Source organism: Chelonia mydas, chromosome 1 (genome assembly GCF_015237465.2).
Source record: "Chelonia mydas isolate rCheMyd1 chromosome 1, rCheMyd1.pri.v2, whole genome shotgun sequence".
NCBI classification, from domain to species: Eukaryota; Metazoa; Chordata; order Testudines; family Cheloniidae; genus Chelonia; species Chelonia mydas.
The window spans coordinates 121,030,048-121,054,058 of NC_057849.1; the positions used below are offsets into that span (position 1 = coordinate 121,030,048).

The following is a 24,011-nucleotide window of genomic DNA, read 5'->3' on the forward strand; positions in this document are numbered from 1 at the left end:
TTCTGTCTTCAGTTATCTCTGTGCTGACCTCTTCCCCTCTGTTCAATCTAGGGTGACAAGATGTCCCGATTTTATAGGGACCGTCCCGATATTTGGGACTTTTTCTTATATAGGTGCCTATTACCCCCCACCCCCGTCCCAATTTTTCACACTTTCTGTCTGGTCACCCTAGTTCAATCTCACATTACTTAAGCTCAAGCTTAAACCCTTGTCTATCCAAAATCTGTCTGCCACCCCAGCCACAACAGTCCTCCTTTACAAGACCCTTTACTGCTGCACATCTCCTTAAACATCAGTTTCCAATACTTTGTCCTCATTTTCCAGGCCCCAGATAGTCCTACTTGTGCATCCATCTTATTTCGGGGTGCCTGTCATTCTATTTTGATCCTATACTCAGCCAGTTCCCTCTCTATAATCCCTTTCCTTCCCAATGCTCAGAATGACCTCTCTGGAACTATAAACCTCTTTCTCCTCCTCTACTTCTTCCTCAACTTACATTTTCCTCAGTCATTTACACCATGAGCCTTTTACTGTAAACTATATGTAGTTTATAAAATTAACTGTTCTTCTGGAGGTTATCTTTTTAGAGTGGAAACTTTTCAGGAGGCAGATGTCTTTTTTCATATTTTTAAAACATTGACCAAGGAACTATTAAAACAATAGCCTTGGATTATTCCTGAGAGGATTAACTGATCTGTAATAGCGAGTTCAGGAAATCTGAAATCCTTCCATCTAGTGGCATTTCCTGGAACAGACAAGAGTTTCAAATCAGACGTCACCTTTTGAAAGTTTGGAGTGTTCTGCAAAGAGTCTCTTTTTGAAACTTTCCCTTCTCTAAACCAGACCTTTTATCAGATGGGATGTGTCATAATAATTAGGCCTATGCATTTATCCCACTTGTGAGACTAACAGTGGGAAACTAGATAGAAGTTTACAAAGTGTTTCAATAACCTATTAAAACAATAATTGTTGGTGGGAAAAGGTGCAAGAGAGACTAATTTAAATAAGATGACCTACTGATGTAACTCAAGAACTGCATTAAGCTCATGCCTGGTAAACAAGAGAAGTGCAAGACTGGAAATCAATGAACCAAAACTGGTGTGTCATTAACTAGACTTATTGGTGGACAAAATAATGAGGGAATGAGCTCATTATTGGGGTTTTTAAAAAGAAGACAACTTTTGGTGGAAAATTAAAAGAAGCTGTCTGCCAGCAACTGCTGCAGTAACCTTCATGGCTGCCTGCTACCCACCCCCTCTTAGGACCCCAGAATCCACTGTGACACCAATGGGCCTTCATCAGCTGGATGGAAAAAGGTGTCCTGAACAGATTAGTCCAAAAAAAGGGACGTACCTGACATCACTATCTCCACTGGCTCTAGCTGAAAGCCAACAACCTGGGATGTGAGACTGTCACATCTCCCTCCCCTTGTCTATCCTTTTCCTATCGCTCTCCTTTTGCCTTCTGTCTAATAATAGTCTGGCTTAGCTGGCCAAGACTATATATTTTGCAACAGTGCCATGAGCCTGTAAGTAAAGAGGCAGTTAATAGCAAGGTTCTAAACACACCAATGCTGGTACAAATTTGCCAGGTCTCAGAGTGGCTGATAAAAAGGCACAATGCATCATTTTTTCTCCAGAAGTGAGGCTGCAAGTCAGAGTCAACAGTAGAGATAGAAGTAGCACTTTCTGTCTTTACTGATTTTTTCCTCTCGCCTCTTAAATACATGTTTGTCTTATTTTGTCTTCTTGGAAACAGGACTGGACTTTAACAGCAGTAATCACCAGTGCTCCAGCCCATCTCACCTAACTTCTTTGGGAAAAAGAGAAAGAACACCCTCTTTAATACTAAGAGACCATCAGACAGTAGGGTTTCATTCTAAAAACTCTACAGCAAAGGGAAAGGGGAAAAGAGTTATGGTTATAATGAAAGCCTTACTTAACTTGCATTTCAAATGCTTTAACTTTTTTCCTTCTTTTCTGTATCTTTAATAACAGATTACAGAGAGTTTTAATAGCATTTGGGCCCTGGTACTACGCTGAGGTCTCTGTATACCAAACCTGAACCTTTTTTAAAATGTTAGTGTTCGACAATAAAAGGGTTATGTACATAGCTAACTCTGGGCCCATATATTCCAACTACATTAATACAACAGAAGCCAGCCTGAGCCAAATCTCTTTTCATTATCAGAGACAGAGCGCGAATGCAAATACGCATGCACAATTTCTCTCCCCCTTAAAAAATAATCAGCTCTAGTTTTTCCATGACTAGAGCTGTCCAATCTGAAATCTGATTTAAAGGGGGAATGCAGGAACCCAACATAACAAAAGGCCCTCATCGTGAAAGGGGAAAGGGCCACAGAGACAATGAATCAACTAAAGCAGGGGGTAACAAATGATGGCAGTGGGGGTTACAAGTGTAAATCAAGGGAACCAGATAGGGACACTGAGCAGAAAACCCAGCAACAACACCCACTGCTCTGCGAAGGAGTCGAGATTTTGGAGGGGGTAGTGTCCCACAAAGCAGCCACTCTCCACCATGTGCTCCTAGGCTGCTCCCACAGATTTTCCAAGTGAAGTTATTGCTGACAGTAGCAGCTGTGGAGGGGACTCACAAGAAGTTAATGCTGCATCAAATGTGGCAGGTATTTTGGTTTTGTTCAGCCACTTAGCTAAATGTAATACCTAAAGCAGGTTGAGAGAAAAGAAAGTTAATATTTGGGTGGAGCTAGGAGTAACCAATGTACATAAAAAACCACCAACAATCTTATCAGTCACGTTTTTAAAGTTCAGAAAGCAAAGTATACAACTACTTGTTATATGGCCAAACAGCATATGAATATACCAGAACCAGTGCAAGCAACTCCTGGACCTCAGCACCCAAGTACAGCATGCTTAGGCTACTGTTGTTAAACTGGACAAGCAGCAAGTATTTACAGATATATCAAATACAGGTACACTACAGAGCATGGTATATCATGATGGGAAGAGACCAAGGTGGAATGAAGGTACAAATTACCTTTGATGACACCCCCCCTTCAAAGGAGGTCCCTCCAGAAGTCTGAGTCATAGCAGTAAAAGGGAAGCTGTGGTAATATGGTATAGTTTTTGCTTAGATAACATCCTAAAATAAGCTACAGCCTGACATGGAACATACTAGAAGGCACCAGCAGTTTCCCTGTCTATGACACAACAGTGCTGCCAGCTCTCTCATGATTTGGTGCTGCTCTTAAAGGCCCTGCTCCTGGAGTCATGTGATTACACTAAAATCTCAACTTTTATTTAAAAAAAAATACTGAGTTTCTAGCCCCCGTGGTTGCAGAGGAAAGCTTGGAAATATGAAGCCTAAAAGCTTAGGGTTGGCAGACTTGACCTGAGCTCAGACAGCCAAAAAACTTTTAAAACTTACAAAGTTCATGATTGTATTTCAGCAGAAGTACAGATGCAAAAGTAGCATTTCAATCAATCTACAGGCTCTTTTTATTATTTATTTAAAACAGGTGAAAGGACAAGGCTGCTATTCCCAGGATTAGAGACTGTTTCTTTGCAGGTGCTAAGAAGGAATTGAGTGGGTTGAATATACTCCATCTTTTCTGCCCTTGAGAGGGGGTAGCACAAGGATATGCAGGGCATGTGTGTGACCCCAAAGAACACTGCTGGTTAAAAGATTCTGATTTGTTGAGCAAGAGGCACATGCACACCAAGAGTGAGATCCACATTTACAGATGCTTGAAGAACTACCAATATCGGAGGCTGGGTTGCAAGAGACCAGGAAGCTGGAGAAGGGACAGATCACCTGTGGAAAGGCCTGGAAGAATAAGGGAAGGGTAAGGAGCTGAGAACAAGTATTCTTGTACTCCTCATTCTCACAGTTATAGTATATTCTACATATGTGCTTTTGATCCTAGTTAAAAATGGCAAGTATTTAATATTTATTGCAAAATTAACAGAAACTATTTTAAAGACTTAATCAGCAAATACTCTATTTTACAAAATAGTGAATAATTCCTTCTTCACAAGAAGAAACATTTCATGCATTTTCAAATCAGCTACTTTTACAAGACAGCATGAATCTGATGTTATAGCATACTAACACGCAGGAAAAAATACAACCACAACCAATACTCATTAAATACTGTACATAACCATTTACAGTTTCGAACATTTTACAGTTTCAAACAGTCAATGAAAGGAAATTATATCAACTGCCATTTATCTACCTATACATGGATTTCAGTATAAAATGCTCATTTTGAATAAATAAAGTTGCAGATGAATGCTGCAGGAGTTCAGTTCTTGAGCAGTTCAATGCACTTTGGTCTTTTGTTAACTTTGTTCCATGCCAGCCATGAGTGACAGAGCTAAAGACTCCACTGTGAATCAAAACAGATAAAAAAAATTTAAACATTTTAAATATTCTTGTTTATATCACTCTGCCAAGGTTTACTGAAATTGTCAGTTTTATAGCTTACGAGGCAGATATCTTTTATTATTCAAATGACAAATAACATCTGAGGATTTAAGTCCCTACATCAGGCATTTTCAATTTTATCAATTTCATTATCTGAAATAATGAGGGGTCAATTGAGGAGAGTTAATTTCCTTTCAGATGTTGGTGTGGAACCTTATCCTTAGCAAAAGGTGCAAAACTGAACAAATGTATCTTTATCCTTTATAATGTATCCTTTAAATGTATCCTTTATCCTGTACTGTAAATAAACCGTATTAAAACATCTACACTGACAAACCCCACCAGCCAAAAGATCCAACAACATAGGACAAAATTCTGCTTTCATTTACACCAGCGCAAATACAGAGTAAATTCACTTGAAACAGTAGTCATAATCTAAGTTCTGCTCTGCTCTCATATTTATGCTCTTGAAATTACAAAAAGTGGCCATGGTTGTATTCTCTGTCACTGTTAGAAGCCAGTATCATTTAAAGTAAAGAAATTGGTGTTATTCTTGAACCACTACCCACATCATCACATGTTTATTCATCAAAAGAAGCACCTGTTACTTAGGAAAATATTTTATTGCTAACTTTAGAAATATTTAGTGGGTGCAACATTTACACTAAAAAAGTCTGAGAGTCGTAGTTAAAGGTCTGTGACAATGCTGCACAGAGACTATGTTCTCGCTATCAGTTGAAGGGTTTAAGAATAGTGAGGTTCTACCAATGTTTGTGACATGTTAAAATTGTCAGGGACAATATAAAATGGAACTTTTGACTCCTAATATATGTAACCATTAAAATGTAAATTACTCAGGCAGGCACTGCCTTCATTTGCCTGTTAAGCACCATACAAGATGATAATGCTACATAAAACATAATAAACCACCACTAAAAACTACTGAATTGTTAAAATAGAGCAAGGCATCTTATGGCATCCATTTTAGGCTGTCCACTCTGATGTCATAAAACAATAAAGGTATCAGTTCTGCTTGGCCTATACCAGGCAATACAAAATCTGAATCAAGTACAACAATATGCAATCTACGTTTAACAGTGATTAGCTCTGACTGCAAATCATCTTTTTGTCATGAATTCAACATCAGCCATCTTAAGTGATGTGTAGTCAAATAACTGATCACCAAATACTTTATTTTAAGTGGCATGTGAATTCCTTTGGCAAAGTTAGGATTTATGATATATGCCAATCATCATTTGCATGTCCCTCCTTAGGGCATTAGGCAAAATGAAGGAAGTTTTGCTGTTCATAAACAAAGTGAGGCACAAATGCTCTAACAATTTTGTTAAATTGTTGTATTAAAAGGGAATAGAAAATGCTTTGCCAATCTCTCTCTATGGACACACACCTTAAGCTTGTTCTTGCACACAATAAAATTCAATTTAAAACATATTAAACATTAAAACAGCCTCTCTCCTACAAACCCAGAAAAGCCTACTTTCTGAAAGAAGCTTATAAATTAGAAGTGTCAATAAAGGAAAAGCTTATTATTTTAAAATTGTTCTGTATACTCACAATGAGGAAAAGAGCCTCTACAGACTGCTTTGTTTAGAACTGTTACGAGAAACATGTGACAATTTTTAAAATCTGATTCCATCTTCTCTATGGATTCCATCCTAAGAAAGTGCAGTTTAATTTAAACAAATATAAAACGGATAAATAACTACATAGATAGTCCTATATAAAATGACATATCCTTTCTTTCTAATAATGAATAAAAATAAGGCGGAGATCATCTTTCAGTTGTTTGTGTACAGAGTGCCTAGCACAACAGGGCTCCAATCCTTGACTGGGCTTTCAAGGCATTATCACAACACAAATAATTAATAATGAGCTAACTCTACCCTCTGGTATGCATCTAAAAACTATTAGGAAGAACTACTGATCCAGTGTGGAGTAAAGCTACTGTTCCTGTCTAGGAAACCTCTCTTATGTGATGTGCTCTTGAGCTCCACATTGCTTCAAAGCCTAGAGCTAGGGAGCTACCTGATGACTTGCTCCTCTTTTTCCCCTGACATGGGGGATGGGTTCCACAGGCCAAATCAGAAACACTTGCCCAGGAGAGGGATGCCTAGAGCAGGATAACTGACTCAGATAAACAGCAGCACCAAAAACAAACGGTCTTGAAAGTTAGGGGGTGGATTGTGACTTCAATAGGAACAGTTAGGCCAGCACTGAGCACTCCTGAAAATCCTGCCTTAGAGAAATTTCTCATCTTGTGCCTAAGAATAAGCAGGAGGTACAAAGGAAAAAAAAACACAATAGAATACAATAATTTTAGGTTATCCTCATGTAACGCAAGTACCCTGCTTAGAAGTTTATCAGACTTAATATTTTTGAAACAATGTGAGTCTTGAGCTTTCTGGGTGAAACCCTGGCTCCACTGAACTCAAAGGCAAAACTTGCACTGACTTTAACAGAACGAGGATTTCACCTTCTGAGACCTAAGACAAGGTTACTATCACTAGCAGTCTACATCAAAAAGGAAGATTTACTGAGGAGGAAATAACAAAGGAAGTTTAACTTTTCCTTTTTACCAGACCAGAATGAGTCCTTATTGGTTACACCCACAGTTCTCATAAACCAAGTAAATGAATGTTAGTTTCCAGTGCCTGTGATTTTAAGCTAAGTCTCAGAAGAAAGATGTAAGTACAAGCATGACCATTGAGTCTTTCATTTTATTAGTTTATAAAAACACATGATGAGAAAAAAAAAGTACTTCCATTTGTTGTACACTATAGTCTTACAATTTTTTTTTATTTTTTTTTACTAGCCACCTTTTTCACTGAGAAACACATTCTGATTATACAACCAACAGCTGCCTGCAGCTGATAAGCTTCAGCTCCATTGAATTTTATCCTTGTTAACAAAAGGTCACATTAGTCTCCCATTAAACATGCAAAGCAAAAAGATATATACCTCAAATACAACACTGGAGCTGTGAAATGATCACATTATAAAACATTATGACATATTACTTACCTCCAAGCTCCCAAACCAGCCTGCCAACGATCTGCAAACATCAGCACTAAATTTAGCACTTTCATTATAGCTTCTTTCACAAAACTAACCTAAGATAATAATGGGGAAAAAATACAAGTAGTCTAATCAGGAATTTATTTTTAAATTCAATAAGAACTTTGGCAGGCCATGAGATGACAACACTCCATGACGTTTAAATTAAGATTTCAATTAAAACAACCTTGAGGATACACTCTAATTTCCCAGCTACAATATGTTCTTTCTTTAGTGGATTAACTGTTCAATTAATTCTGTGGTTGACTATTTTGACAATACCTAATGTACCTAGTATTTGGGACAAAGTACTACAGCGCAATTCCATGTACCAAGTGTATCACCTCTGTAGTGCCAAAGTTTCGAACAAATGTTGACATTTAAAACATCTCACAAATTGCAGATGATGAAATATTTGTTGTCCCTATTTATATTTTGTATAAATCAGTGCATCACCCTAGTTGCTTTCCCAGCACTGTAGGAACTTTTAATTCAGATTAATGTAGATGATACAATCTGGCATATTTTATCACTGCATTTAAACCTGAAATTACTATTCAAAATACACTACTGATATTAGCTAAAGCTACTGCAAACAGGTACAGCATATGCTGCCTCTACAACAGCAGTTTTCAACCTTTTTTTCATTTGTTGACCCCTAAAAAAATTTCAAATGGAGGTGTGGACCCCTTTGGAAATCTTAGACATAGTCTGCGGACCCCTATGGGTCTGCAGACCACAAGTTGAAAATCACTGCTCTAAAATACAACAATTCAACAATGTGGCAGAGCTCTATAATGGGCGGCACCTTCCTTTACCCCCCACCTCAAGCTACCCCAGTAGAAATAATCTTGAATATATTTTTAGACACATCTCAAACAGCTTGTTTGAATCCCCTAAAATCTGGGCAAAACCAAAAACCCCCCAATAAATGGTTATTCACGCTGTGTAGTAACTGTGGGTCTTTGAGATGTGTCTCCCTATGGGTGCTCCACTCTAGGTGTACTTACATCCTCTGCGCCTATGACTGGAGGTTTCTCATAGCAGTGTCTGTTCAGCCTGCGCATGCGTGTTGCTCCCTGCTGTTATATATCAGCACACAGGTAAACCACCCTTAGTTTCTTCTCTGCTGTGTAGCAGAGAACTCCAAAGCAGAGGGGAAGGACAGCAGATAGTGGAGAACCCATAGGGACCCACATCTTGAAGAATTACAGTTACTGCACAGGTTGAGTGACCATGTCCTTCTTCTAGTACTGTCCCTCTGGGTGCTCCGCTCTAGGTGACTACTGAGCAGTTCCCTTTAAGGAGGAAGGGCCTTCAGAGCAGAGTCCAGTATTGAAGGAAGTACAGCTGAGCCACATACAGCATCAGAAGCCAAGTCATGAGTTATTGCATGAGTTACTTAGCAAAGATACGTACAGAGGTCGAAGTCACAGCTCAACTTATTTCACTGATGGGAACATTTTTGCAAAAGGCTGTAGAAGTGGAAACTGATCTTGTAGAGTGAGTTCGTATGCCCGGGTGTGCTTGGAGATTACAAGATTGGTAGCAACAGCTAATGCAATCAGATATTCACTTGGGAAGCCTTTGTTAAGAGACTGCAGACCCTTTTGATGTATCTGTGATCGAGACAAATAATTTGGGAGTCTTTCTAAACAGTTTAGTCCTGTCAAGATAGAAGGTCGGGGCTCTCCTGACATCAAGTATGTGTAACAACATGTCCTCTTTGTCTAGGTGAGGTTTAGAGTGGAAGATCGGGAGATGAATGGGTTAGTTAATATGGAACTCGGAAGACACTTTTGGTAAAAACTTGGGGTGTGGTCATGTGAACTTGTCTTTGAAAAGTAACGTGAAAGGAGGGTATGCCAGAAGGGCCCCTATATTCCTAACTCTTCGTGCTGATGTGATGGCTACCAGAAATGGTGTTTTCAATCGAGAAATGGAGGAGTGAGCAGGTAGTCACTGGTTCAAACAGAGAATCCTGTAAGACATTTAAGAACCGGGTTGAGGTCCCAAACCAGAGTAGACTGACTGGTGGAAATAGATTTCCGAGACCCCTCAGGATCCTCATCATCACTGGCTGGGCGAATACAGAAAACATTCTATTGAAGAATGGAAAGAAATGGTTACTTATGACAACTGTGGTTCTTTGAGATATGACAGAGACATGTATTCTACTTAGGTGTGTACACACACTGCACACCAGAGCCAGAGAATTTTGCCTAGCAGTACTCACAGAGGGGTGGCAGAAGCATCTAATGACCAGCCCCTCCCTCTGGCAACATGAAGCAGAGTCTCCCTGACCCTCCACCCCCTAAGTTCCTTTACACAGAATACCCAGAGACTAGACTCCGATACAGGGGATGGAGGGTGGGTCATGGAATACACATCTGCATCTCATCTCAAAGAACCACAGTTGAAGAAGAAGAAATTGTTACTTACTGTAAGTAAACGCAGCCATGTATTCCACTTAGGTGACTCACATGAGGTGGGGCTCAGAGTCTACCTAAACAAGGATTGCAGGACCGCCTACCAAAACTTGCATCCGCTCTAGAAGATGCGGTAAAGGCATAATGGTTCATAAATATATGTATGGATGTCCATGTAGCAGCCCTGCAAATCTTCAGTATTGAGATGTCACTGAGGAACACTACTGACATTGCTTGCACTCACAGAATGAGCTTGCACCTGATGAGGAGGCATAGACTAGGCGATTTCATATGCAGTCTCGATACAGCATGCTATCCATTTAGAAATCATCTGTGAAGAGACTACTTTCCCCTTCACGTGATTTGCACGTGACGAACAGGCGAGGCAAAGCACAAAACAGTTTAGTCCTGTCCAGACAGAAGGCTAGACATCCCCCGACATCTAATGGATGGAGATGCTGCTACTCCGGAGATGAATGCAACTTAGGAAAGAACACAGATAAATATACCACCTGGTTCAAACAGAATTGAGAAACCACTTTAGTCAAAAATTTGGTGTATGGTTGTAAATTCACTTTGCCCTTAGAGAATTGTATATAAAGGAGACTCTGCCATTAGAGCATGCAACTCTCATTCTCTTCTTGCACGTGCTATCTGCTACGAGGAATGCAGTTCTCTGACACAAAAGTGGAAAGGTACAAGATGCCAGTGGCTTGAATGGAGACCCCATTAAAGCTGCTAGGACCGCGGTAAGGTCCCAAGGAGGAACGAGCTCTTGGACCAGAGGACAGAGATGAAGAAGCCCTTTTAAGAATTTTGCTACCACAGTAATGGAGAAGACTGATCTTCCCTTCATGGGGGATGAAATGCCGATATCACTGCCAGATGCACTCTCAATGAGCTAAGTGCAATTCCCAACAACTGAAGGTGAAGCAAGTACTCCAAGATGTCCTGGATGGAAGCCAGTGTTGGTTGAATTCTGTGGGCCAACCACCACACCAAAAATCGCTTCCATTTTGCTGAAGAGGCCATTCTGTTAGAGGGTTTTCTACTGTTGACTAGGACCTGTGGAACAGCTGCTGAACACTGCTCTTCCTCCTCATTTAGCCAAGCAGCAGCCATGCCATGAGATGCAGGGAACTGAGTGTGGGATGCAAGGTGTGCCCATGATGCTCTGCAAGTAGGTTGGGTTGAAGAGGAAAGAGGTATGAAAGGCTGAATTGACAATGTGAGAAGGCTGGAGAACCAGCATTGCCTTGGCCACACTGCAGCAATAAGAATAACCTGTGGGATGATCAGGAGGAAAGTGTACAGGAAAGCAGACTACCAGCTGAGATGGAAACCATTGGATAGGGATCCCGGACAGAGGCTCCCTCTAGAGCAGAACAGACAGACATTTCCTGTTTCCCCATGGCAAACAGGTCAATTGTTGGAACGCCCCAAACTCCAAAGATGACCCAGAGGACAATTTGCTTTCAAAGACCACTCATGGTTCAGGGAAAAATTCCTGTTGAGAATAGTCTGTGAGATGATTCTAGATTCTGGGCACTTGATTGGCTATCAGAGTGATATTCTCCTCAATGCAGAACTGCCACAACCTGATGGCCTTTTGTTCTCCTCCTTGCCTGTTCACATAATACACTGTGGTGATATTGTTGGTAAATATGTGACTATATTGGACCATATATCCAATATGGTCCAAAAAAGGGGGATACACATTGTGGATGGCCCAAAACTCCAGCACTTCGATATGCAGTGAGGACTGCAGCTCTGATCGCAGACCTTGAACTTTCAGCAACTCCAGATGGGCTCCCCAGCCCATCTTGGAGGCATCAGAGACAGACCTGGATGGATGAAGGGAGCACCCTGACAAATGTTCTCCAGGATCATCCACCCCAGCAAGGAGTCCTGGACCAGTGGAGGGAGATGGACCAATCTCTTCAAGGAGTGAAGAGTCAGATTGTAAACTGTCCTGAGCCACATCTGATGGAGGCAAAGACACAACCTTGCAAACTGGACCACCTGCATGCCAGCAGACATGTAGCCCAAGAGCCTGAGATACATTCAACACATCGTGGAAAGCTGAGATTGCAGACTAAGGAAAAGGTGGTGAATGACTGAAAATGGTCAGTCAGCAGAAATGCTCTCAAACTCGGAGAGTCTATTAAGGCCCCAATGAAGTCTATTTTTTGAGCGGGAACCAAAATTCACATACTAATTTCCCCCTACTGTTACTCACACCTTCTTGCTAACTGTTTGAAATGGGCCACCCTCATTACCACTACAAAAGTGATTTTTCCTCCCTTGGTATTCAATACTGTTAATTGAACTGTCTTGTTAAACTGACCCCCCACTTGGTAAAGCAACTCCCATCTTTTAATGTACTATGTATATATACACCTGCTACTGTATTTTCCACTCCATGCATCTGATGAAGTGGGTTCTAGCCCACGAAAGCTTATGCCCAAATGAAATTGTTAGTCTCTAAGATGCCACAAGGACTCCTCATTGTTTTTGCTGATATAGACTAACACGGCTACCACTCTGAAACCTGACTTTTCAGTTTTTAGAATGAAACCCAGACGGTTGAGCAGGCACAATGTAATGTTGACGGCCTCTCTAGACTTGCCTCTCAGTATAGCCAGTCTTCCAGATACAGGAAGATGTGGATTACTTTCTTCCTGAGGTACGCAGTCACCATGACCTTGCATTTGGTAAAAACCCAAGGGCAGAAGAGAGGCCGAAGGGCAACACCATATACTGAAGATGGAGCTCTGCTACGACGAATCAAAGGAACTTTCTGTAGCCCAATAGGTGTCCTGAAGGTCCAGGGCAGCAAACCAGTCATTCTGAGACAACATAGGGAGGACAGTTGATAGAGTGACCATTTGGAACCTCTTGTACTGGATATATTTGTTAAGGCCTCAAAGGTCGGAATGGGTCTTACCCTCCCTTGGATTTGGGAACAGAAGCCGTGACCTCGGTGTTCCAGCAAAACCTCCTCCACCACTCCCAAAGCCAGTAGAGAGTGAACCTGCTCAAGGAGCAGTATCTGGTGAGAGGGGTTTCTGAAGAGGGATGGGGAGGGATGGACAGGAACTTCAAGTCAAAGTTTCAGAAGCTATCAGAAGCCTGCATCCCAAGAAAGGGGAAAAAATTTCATAGGCAGGAGTTGTAGACCAAGCTGGATGAGCAAGCATCTCAGAAAGGTGATTAAGAAAAAGCAGAAAGCATACAGGGAGTGGAAGATGGGAGGGATCAGAAAGGAAAGCTACCTTATTGAGGTCAGAACATGTAGAGATAAAGTGAGACAAGCTAAAAGTCATGTAGAGTTGAACCTTGCAAAGGGAATTAAAACCAACAGTAAAAGGTTCTATAGCCATATAAATAAGAAAAAAAAGAAAGAAGAGGTGGCACCGCTAAATACTGAGGATGGAGTGGAGGTTAAGGATAATCTAGGCATGGCCCAATATCTAAACAAATACTTTGCCTCAGTCTTTAATGAGGCTAAAGAGGATCTTAGGGATAATGGTAGCATGACAAATGGGAATGAGGATGTGGAGGTAGATATTACCATATCCGAGGTAGAAGCCAAACTCGAACAGCTTAATGTGACTAAATCGGGGGGCCCAGATAATTTTCATCTGAGAATATTAAAGGAACTGGCACATGAAATTGCAAGCCCTTTAGCAAGAATTTTTAATGAATCTGCAAACTCAGGGGTTCTATTGTATGACTGGAGAATTGCTAAATAGTTCCTATTTTTAAGAAAGGGAAAAAAAGCGATCAGGGTAACTACAGACCTGTTAGTTTGACAACTGTAGTATGCAAGGTCTTGGAAAAAATTTTGAAGGAAAAAGTAGTTAAGGACATTGAGGTCAATGGTAATACAAAATACAACATGGTTTTACAAAAGGTAGATCATGCCAAACCAACCTGATCTCCTTCTTTGAGAAAGTAACAGATATTTTAGACAAAGGAAACGCAGTGGATCTAATTTACCTCAATTTTAGTAAGGCATTTGATATGGTGCCACAAGGGGAATTATTAGTTAAATTGGAAAAGATGGGAATCAATATGAAAATTGAAAGGTGGATAAGGAACTGGTTAACAGGGAGACTACAGTGGGTCTTACTGAAAGGGGAACTGTCAGGCTGGAGGGAGGTTACCAATGCAGTTCCTCAGGGATCGGTTTTGGGACCAGTCTTATTTAATCTTTTTATTACTGACCTCGGCACAAAAAGTGGGAGTGGGCTAATAAAGTCTGCGGATGACACAAAGCTGTGAGGTACTGCCAATTCAGAGAAGGACCGGGATATCATACAGGAAGATCTGGATGACCTTGTAAACTGGAGTAATAGTAATAGGATGAAATTTAATAGTGAGAAGTGTAAGGTCATGCATTTAGGGATTAATAACAAGAATTTTAGTTATAAGCTGGGGACGTATCAATTGGAAGTAACAGAGGAGGAGAAGGACCTTGGAGTATTAGTTGACCACAGGATGATTATGAGCCGCCAATGTGATATGGCTGTGAAAAAAGATAATGCGGTCTTGGGATGCATCAGGCGAGGTATTTCCCGTAAAGATAAGGAAATGTTAGTACTGTTATACAAGGCACTGGTGAGACCTCATCTGGAACAGTGTGTGTAGTTCCGGTCTCCCACGTTTAAGAAGGATGAATTCAAACTGGAACAGGTACAGAGAAGGGCTACTAGGGTGATCCGAGGAACGGAAAACCTGTTTTATCAAAGGAGACTCCAGGAGCTTGGCTTGTTTAGCCTAACCAAAAGAAGGCTGAGGGGAGATATGATTGCTCTCCATAAATATATCAGAGGGATAAATACCAGGGAGGGAGAGGAATTATTTATGCTCAGTACCAATATGGACACAAGAACAAATGGATATAAACTGGCCATCAGGAAGTTTAGACTTGAAATTAGACAAAGGTTTCTAACCATCAGAGGAGCGAAGTTCTGGAACAGGCTTCCAAGGGAAGCAGTGGGGGCAAAAGACCTATCTGGCTTCAAGATTAAGCTCGATAAGTTTATGGAGGAGATGGTATGATGGGATAACATGATTTTGGCAATTAATTGATCTTTGACTATTAGTGGTAAATAGGCCCAATGGCCTGTGATGGGATGTTAGATGGGGTGGGATCTGAGTTACTACAGAGAATTCTTTCCTGGGTATCTGGCCAGTGAGTCTTGCCCACATGCTCAGGGTTCAGCTGATCGCCATATCTGGGGTCGGGAAGGAATTTTCCTCCAGGGCAGACTGGCAGAGGCCCTGGGGGTTTTCACCTTCCTCTGTAGCATGGGGCACGGGTCACTTGCTGGAGGATTCTCTGCACCTTGAAGTCTTTAAACCATGATTTGAGGACCTCAATAGCTCAGATATAGGTGAGAGGTTTATTGCAGGAGTGGGTGGGTGAGATTCTGTGGCCTGCGTTGTGCAGGAGGTCAGACTAGATGATCATAATGGTCCCTTCTGACCTTAAAGTCTATGAGATCTGACAGTGCCGAAGACCCAGCTGTCAGTGGTGATCAAAACCCATGCATTGTAAAAGAAGGCCGTCCTGTCCCCAAATTGAAGGGACAGGGAGAAAGGAATGATGACTGGAACACTGCTATGGACCAAGGAGTCAAAATGGGTGCTTAACGGGTGCCAAGGGAGGGCACATGGACTGGCCAGACAGAACTGCTTCTTTCTATGGGATCTATGCCCCTTTCTGGTATAGTCCTGCTGTCTTGGGGGAGGGAACGGCTGCCCAAATGTGCGCTGCGGACGCTACAGCTGCTGTTGACCACCACGGTGGTGCCTCTGCACCGTTAGCGTATATACTCCCAAGGACTGTTGGGTAGCCCTAGAGTCCTTGAAGAAGTGCAAAGTCTCATCTGTCCTATCCAAAAACGGCATTTGGCCATCAAAGGGAAAATCCTCTATGGCTTGCTGCACATTGGGAGCAATGCCCAAATTCTGCAGCCAGGAAGCTCCTCTCATGGTCACGCCTGAGGCCATCACTCTGGCTGAAGATTCCAGCACAGACTGCAACAAAGTCTTAGTTACCAAGCAGCCTTCGGTGACAAATGCCCAAAATTCCTCTCTCGAGGCTTATGGCAGCTGGTCTGCAAACTTAGACGTAGCCATCCAGTTCACAAAGTCATACTTGAACAGCAATGCTTGCTGGTCAGCAATCTGCATCTGCAAGGAAGAGGACGTATAAATCTTCCTGCCCATCAGCTCCATTCATTTAGAGTCCTTATCCTTGAGAATGGACTTGAACCTGCCCTGATAGGCTCTATCATTCACCACAGTTACGACCAGGGAACGTGGGGCCTGATGGGAGTAAAAACCCTCACATCCCTCCACCAGAATGAAGTAGCGCTTTTCCTTGTGCTTCAGGCGGTACCAAAGCCAGCCTGCTCTAGAGGACCTTTGCAAGCTCAAGGAGTGCACCATTAATAGGGAGGGACTGACTATGATGGATAGAGCCATGAATCCGTGCATTGAGAGGTAGGCTCTTGCCCCTATTGAATCGAGATGAACTCATATTCTAACTTTTGCACAGGGGTTAAGGTAGATTTCTGAATATTCAATTGCAGGAGGAATTGGAGAAAGAGGACTATGGCTTTGCAAGTTGCATCCTGACCTTTCAGAAGCCAACTGTCTAGGTAAGGGAACATCACAATAACCTTTCTGCGGAGATGTCCTGCTACTACTGACATGACCTTTGGGGTGGGGGAGGGAAGGGGAAAGAGTCCTTCAACGTTTGTAGAGATTGTGCTTTCAGCAAACAGTTCGGTGCCATCAAAAGGAAGGTCTTGACCGTATTCTGGACCTCCTTGGGAAATCCTGAGAGCAGAAGCCAGAAGGCCCTTAATAACTTCTGCCACCGAAATCAAATGAGTGGCAGTATCACCAGAGCCGAGAGAGGCCTACAGGAAATGTTCGGATGAGCAGTTGGCCTACTGCATTAATTGCCTGGAATTGCTCTCTATGTTCTGCTGGTAGATACTCAATAAAAGGAGTTCAGCTTGGTATAATTTATATAGTTATACTTCACCATTAATGCCTGGTAGTTGGCGATTCTCAACTGTAAAGTGGCTGACAAATATCCTTTTCTACCAAACAGGTTGAGGCATTTATGATCTGTATCACAGAACATAGATATAGCACGGTGCTGACTTCCACATTTATTAATGCTCTCAGCCACTAAGGAGTTAGGAAAGGGATGGGAAAATACAAATAGAGTCCTTAGAGGGGACAAGATATTTTTGTCTGCACTCTTACACGTGGGTAGAATGGATGCTGGGGTATGCCAAATTGCAGGATCGTTAACAACCAGGGTAATGCAGGCAGATGAAACTGTATGAAGGATGCCAAGTAGCTTATGATGTGGTTCTTTAACCTCCTCAAGATAGATCTGCAAAGAATCCACAACCTTCTTGATAAGGTCCTGCCACTTTACAATTCAGAATTGCCAATTCTCAAGCGTTAAATTATACCAAGCTGAACTCCTTTATTGAGTATGTACCAGCAGAACTTTATAGTCTTTAGTTTAAACCATATTTTGAGTACCTGAGGAACCAGCAGCCTCATGGGTACCGGGCTGGAGAGAAGTAGGGGCGGAAGTCACTGAAGTCATCAGAGACTGACTTCTTTGAGGTAGGTTCCCTACCTGGAAAACTCCAGGGATGGTCTCTGGGAATCTTATAAAAAGAATCGTGCTCTCAAGGAGTACGATTCGGAGACAGTGAAGGCAGCGGACTTACTCAGAGACCAACATACAGAGGAGGTCCTCTGACCAGTGTCAGAGGCTGGGCATAGTGAGCTCTCCATTGTGAGGAGTCAGTTAGAGCTCCCTGTTAGCTCTAGATTTTAATGCCAGACAGAAATTGCACTTTTAGAAAATATGAGACTCCCAGAGGGCAACAGATGCATGAGGAGTGTCAGTCAGTCACCGGGAATCCCTGCTAGCACAACAGGCAGCATCTGAAACCAGGAGAACTTAGCATGCTCTCCCAGTAAAGTAAAAATTCCCAGAAGAGGAGACATTATCGATCTAAAAGCCATATATATAATTAAAAATCTTTTCAAAAAAGACAAAAACAACAACTAAAACTACAACCAAGTACTAACTACTAACTAACTATAATAAACTTAACTACTAAAAGAACTAAGGCGACACAGCTGGGGTAAAACAATGCAGACAACTGATAAGGCTTTGTCTCAGGCCAATGCAGGTAAGAAGGAACTGAAGGTGGTTTGCTCATGCAATGCTATATAACAGCACAGAGCATGAGACTGAGTAACACGCTTGCGCGGGCCAAATGAACACTGCTCTGAGAAATCTCCAATCACAGGTACAGGGGGCACAAGAGCACCTGGAGTGGAGCACCTATAGGGACAGTACTCAAAGAATCACCATAAATTCCCGTATCTTCTAGCCACAGGTGACCCATGTACAATTTGAAGTAGAACTGAACTGTATAATTAAGGAAATTATTCTGAGTGGGAAGCAAATGCAGGTTTACAAGGAAAATGAGTCTCAATTGTAACTCTGGAAAGGCTACTGCCTCTCCACAATATCTATAATTACCATATGTAAAAATCCAACATATACTGTATGATTTGTAATGACAAACATTTTCTCCCTTGTTAGGCTGAAAATACCACGTATTCAGTTTTACTTAACACATACCTTTTCTCTCAGTAGGCAGCGATCATGGATTGTAGACAAATATCTATAATGAATTTTAATCAGTTGATCTAAGTCTTTGGCTTCTTCTACCTGGTGCTGAAACTCCAAACCTGTACTGTGAAGAATCTTTAGAAGAAAAAGCAGGGAGGATTAACATGAATACCACCTCTATGACTGGAATCCCCATAGTTCTTTTCTCTACAATTCTCTGGGGAGGTCTTTTTAGAGTCTGAACCTCAATTATTCCCTCACTCTTCCCCTCTTCTATCACTACCTTTAAGGTTCAGTCTTACGGCCACCATCCATATAACCAAAAACTGAACTCCCTTCAACATGTCAATTATATTCTTTAATTCAATAGAGCAGCGGTTCTCCAACTTCATTGCACTGCGACCCCCTTCTGACAACAAAAATTACCACATGACCCTGGGCGAGGGCTGGAGCCCAAGCCCCGCTGCCCCAGGGCCGAAGCCCTCGGACTTCAGCTTCAGCCTTGGGCAGCAGGGCTCAGGCTTCGGCTTCAGCCCCGAGCCCTAGCAAATGGAATGCTGGCCTTGGTGACCCCATTAAAATGGGGTCACGAGTCACTTTGGGGGTCACAACCCACAGTTTGAGAGCTGCTGTGATAGAGAGGGCTGCTGTTGTACCATGGACTGAATATGCCACTTCTGTAGGTGTTGATTCAGGGCATGCTACCACCGTTAGAAATCCCAGTTCCTGAAGGCCTAGGAATCAAGAGACTGGGACTGGAAATAGAACTCAGAACCTCTTGCATAACACAGAGCATCATCATTAAGAAAGTGGGCCAGCTTCCATCTGTTCTCCTTTCAAAAAGGATGTATCAACACAGAATTGCAATACATATACAGTAGTAGGGTAAGTGTGGATCTACACAGGTTCCTGCTTCATTTAAGAGAATATAAACTTTTGGAAATGGATATTAGTTAACTCCCAGAGGCACCCATGTAAAGACACAACTTTTGCAGTAATGCTATTAGGAGTGCAGAATAACTGCAGCTTACTGAAATCTATTGTTTCTCTTGACATTAACGTCCTTTCTTTGTAAACCTTTGGGGTGAAAAGTTAGACTGAAGAAAAGTGTTACTAATATCAAAGAATTGTCCACATTAAAAACTCCTAAAGTCTATTTAATATTTACTAATTTAAGATGTCTGTCTTAAAATTCAAACAATCAGCATGAATATTTTCAATATACATTCCTTTTTAGTTCAGGACTTAAAACTGATCAAAATAGACATTAAGTGAAGACATTACTTATTTACACATGCTTAGTCAGAAGTTGTTTTGAATTATTAGCTGTTATGACTACAGTTAGAAATTCCTACAATACGTCAGATTATTGTAAAAGGACGAACCCTGGTCATGATGTAGTTGTGTAAGCTGTTAACAAAATGCATGAGTTTCACTCGTAAGAGGAACATACGGTGAATTTGTTGTTTTATAAGTTCGGTTTGTGATCCAAACTGAGGAACTGTCTCTTGTTCTAATTGAGGTCCTTCCTTAAACTGTGGTTTTTCGGTAGCATTTACTAGCTCTAAAAATGGAGAGGAAAAAGTTTGGGTGAATATTTATAAAATAAATAGATATTAACTGCATTTGAATATTAATTAAAACTAAAAATGTATCCTTTTTTTAAAAGTTATCAGAACATAATATACTGAAATAGCTTTTGTCCTTTAATTCAGATACTTTATCAGTAGCTACATAACAATCATATATTAAAATCGTAACTGGGAGGAGATATTGTGATGCAATTAATTAATGTTTGCTACGTATTAAAGATAGAAAGTGTTATGTAAGTGCCAAGATTTATAAATTACAGTATTAAAAAAATTACATGAACATAAACTGTTATCTCCACAAAAGGGAGAACACTTCAAAGCCCAGTCATACCCTTACAAATTAAAACTCATTTTAGCAAATTAGAAAGTACAGTTCTCAATACCTTCAGTGACACAATGATCCAATAGGGTTATGAAAGTCTTTAGGTGAAACCTGAGCCCAACCACTCAAACTCTCTGGATGACACAGTTATTTATTTTCAAAGGTTAAGCAGAGTGGACTACTTTATATAAAACTCTTAATAGTATGAACACCAAAAGGCCACTGAAGTGGGATACTGGAAAAATCCCTGACCCTCCTCCCCAGCACTCCCACACACCCTACTGATCTTGACCACACAATTAAAGAGCCCATAGACATTCTGCCAGCACAGGAAAATTAAACTCCCAAGTACACATTCTGACCTACATAATTTTACTTTGTAGTTTATAAAGGGTAAATAACTATTTCCACAACCACTTAGGACAGGAAGTGATGTTACTGGTAAAATCATGACTGTATTTGCATTAGGATATGATGCACAGGACTTCCTTCAGTGGCTATGGCTGAAGAATAACCTAGCAACAAATCTCAGAGATTTGAAAAACAAACAAAAAAACTATCGCTGATTTAAGGTATGGTAGGGGTCCTTTGCAGACAAAGTAGGACTGACCAATTCTGTATTTGGTGCCTAGATACCATAGCACAGTGATGGTTGCAAAAGAAATGCCTCAATAAATATAGCCAGCTGTATTTAATAGGTGTGTTAAATGAGACACAGATATGATGAACTCTGCAAAGCCATCAAGGATCCAACTAGTTTATAATCTCTTATCCTGGATGCTCATACCACAAATGAGAGAAATTTGCCATCAAGATGGATGGACACTGCCCCTAGCAATGTCAATTTTACTTCAAAACTTGACTTCCAAAATCATTTAACTGCTTACATAATCAGGAAAGGATTCTCACCGTGGGCCTTATTCGAACACCAATGAAGTCAATGGAAAGACACCCATTCATTTCAGTGGGTTTAGATGAGGTCCAATGTGACTTTCACACTGCTCTGCTGAGCAAAATTAATTTAGCAACTATCTTTCCCAGTGCCTTGTAAATGCTACATACAGGGTCTATTATGCTGCAATACTGACTTTTCAAAGAGGCTACTGTAATACTGGATGTATTCAAACAACTGTCAATAGCATGGATACCAATATGCCATAAAACAAGACCTTATATTTTCAGTGATACAGATTTAAGATTAACAAGAAATATTTCAAGAAATTTCTTACCATCAAATCGTAAAACATCTAAGCTATACTTGGCCCACTTTATTTGTAATAAGAGAAGAAACACTTGATTGTAAATTTTTTGACATTCTAAACTTATAACTATATCCACAGGCCAAGGGACCTAAAGAGGAAAAAAACACAAAAAAAGATAACTTAATTTGATGGAGCGATTTGCGGTTACACTTCAAATGTATTTTAAAATTAAAGCAAAAAAAATCATTATATTTTACCTTGTAGCTCAATGTTAAGCCATCTAAGGTATGGACAGGGAGTTTCTTCTTTGCTGTATCAACACTTTCAAAAGATATAGACAGCCTACAAAAAGAAACAAAAACTCCAGTTGCCAATGGTTTGCATGAAACTCATGGTTATCTTAAAATATTTTGTTTTAATCTGTCATTACTAAATATTAATGATCAGATTTAACCTGGTATGGAAAGATTTGTAAAGATACCTCTGCTCCAAGCTTTGTAAAAAGATTGTTTGACAGAATTACTAATGAAGACACTATTACAAGTGAATATATAGGGGAACTTATTGTGGAGGAAAACAAAAACAAATGTCTACAGGTAAAATTTAGTTCTAGTGCACAGATTAATTAATGCTCTGATATTTTAAGTAGATAATCATATGCTTACTTCCACCATACTGCATTTTGAATACTCTATCAATCCACACAATAGTTTCTAACTCAAAACGCAGGGACAGAATGACCCAAAGTGGTTGAACTTACAGCTATACCGATGACTAAGAACACAACAGAGCCTAATATTTATGTATTTCATAAACCTATCATTTCAACAGGAAGGGAAAAGGAAATTGACTTTTTCTTTCACTGTTACTTTAAACTTAATCCAATGCGTTTTACCTTGAACTGTCCTCTGGGTAACGTTGTCCAACTGCTTCCTGGAGCTGGACATTTAGAAATGATACATTCTGCCAAGTTTCCTTTTCTCTTATTTTATCAAAAATAGATGTGTAGAAATCATACATAGTATCCCCAGCTTCAAGCAAGAAAAAGTTTCGCATTGCCTGCAAGTACTCTACCAGCCTAAACAGAGAATACAAATACACAAACATCTCTTCAATGTGCATTATAAATCTTCCTTTAACATAAAATGTTACATTATGTAATGCAAACCTTTAAAAGTCTCATCACAACAAGAACTCCCAATTGAATCCCATACTCCAGTGAAGTTTATTATACATTATTTTTTCACATAAATGTCACTTAAGCCCAGATGTAGCAAAATACTTAACCACGTGTGTAGCTCAAAGCATTGAAAGTAGTGCCACTGACTTCAGTAGGACTAGTCATGTATTCAAGCACTTTTCTGGATCAGGCCCTCAAATTCAAGAACAGCTTTATGGGAGAAATATTGCAGCTCTCTAACTGCAGAGCCTGAAAAAATTCCAACGTCACTGGGAGTTTTGCCTAAGTAAGGGCTCCAATATCAGTTCCTCATCTGTTAAATAAGGGGAAGAAGGGGTACTAGTACTTCCCTATTTCACAGAGGTGCTGTGAGGATGGATACATTTAAAGACTGTAAGGCACTTAGATACTATGGTGATGGGGGCCACATCAGTACCTTAAATAGAAAGATGGTGACCTAGGACTAGCTCAGAGGTCATGAGATCAGGCCACTTTACTCAACACAGCATGACAATATCACATAATTAGTGGTAGTGTAATGGCCAAATTCCAATTTAGATAATCATACTCTGTCTTCCTAAAATTTCTCCTATATTTTCAGCTGAATGTGTGAAAGCCTGGTTCCACTGAAGTCAATGATAGCTTTGACATTGACTTAATTAGGGCCAGGATTTTACCCATTGTTCTTTCTAGGAATATTTACATTTGTCGATTTTTAACTCAGTTTTAATACTTCTCTACCCAGAAGTACTTAATACCATAATCTAGTGTCTGAATTAAGAAGTTTGTTTACCTTTAAACGTTATTTAATTAAAGCAAACGTATTAAAAAACTATGTTTTTCTCAAGCTACTAACACTTTACTTTTTCTTTATCATTATTATTTGTATTACAATAGTGCTTAGAGACCCAATCAGAGACTGGACACCTACCATGCTTCATGCTGTACAAATAGATACTAAGAAATGGTTCCTTCAAAAATGACCTTACAAACTAAGGGCATGTCTACATTTAAAAGGCTACAGCGGCACTGTAGTGCAGCTGCACTTCAGTATAGACGCTATTTACACCGACTGGAGGGATTCTCCCATCAGTGCACGTAATCCA

The 24,011-nt window shown here is 40.6% G+C and overlaps 1 protein-coding gene across 5 annotated transcripts in view; it reads right to left on the bottom strand.

The window, feature by feature from the left end:
• Nucleotides 1–2,766: 2,766 nt before the first annotated feature.
• Nucleotides 2,767–24,011, bottom strand: part of TUBGCP5 (tubulin gamma complex associated protein 5) — a 46,518-nt gene continuing 25,273 nt past the window's right edge. For 4 of the 5 annotated variants that reach the window (XM_037898945.2, XM_007063207.4, XM_043537710.1 and 1 more), the window contains 8 exons: nt 22,621–22,803; nt 21,983–22,067; nt 21,753–21,873; nt 19,995–20,173; nt 18,619–18,744; nt 7,453–7,541; nt 5,986–6,086; nt 2,767–4,372 (listed from right to left, as the gene is read on the bottom strand). In XM_037898945.2, coding sequence (XP_037754873.2) covers nt 4,326–4,372; nt 5,986–6,086; nt 7,453–7,541; nt 18,619–18,744; nt 19,995–20,173; nt 21,753–21,873; nt 21,983–22,067; nt 22,621–22,803 — 931 coding nt within the window. In that variant the 3' untranslated portion in view covers nt 2,767–4,325. The remainder of the gene's footprint in view (nt 4,373–5,985; nt 6,087–7,452; nt 7,542–18,618; nt 18,745–19,994; nt 20,174–21,752; nt 21,874–21,982; nt 22,068–22,620; nt 22,804–24,011) is intronic. The other variant, XR_005225338.2, reaches the window with a different exon arrangement.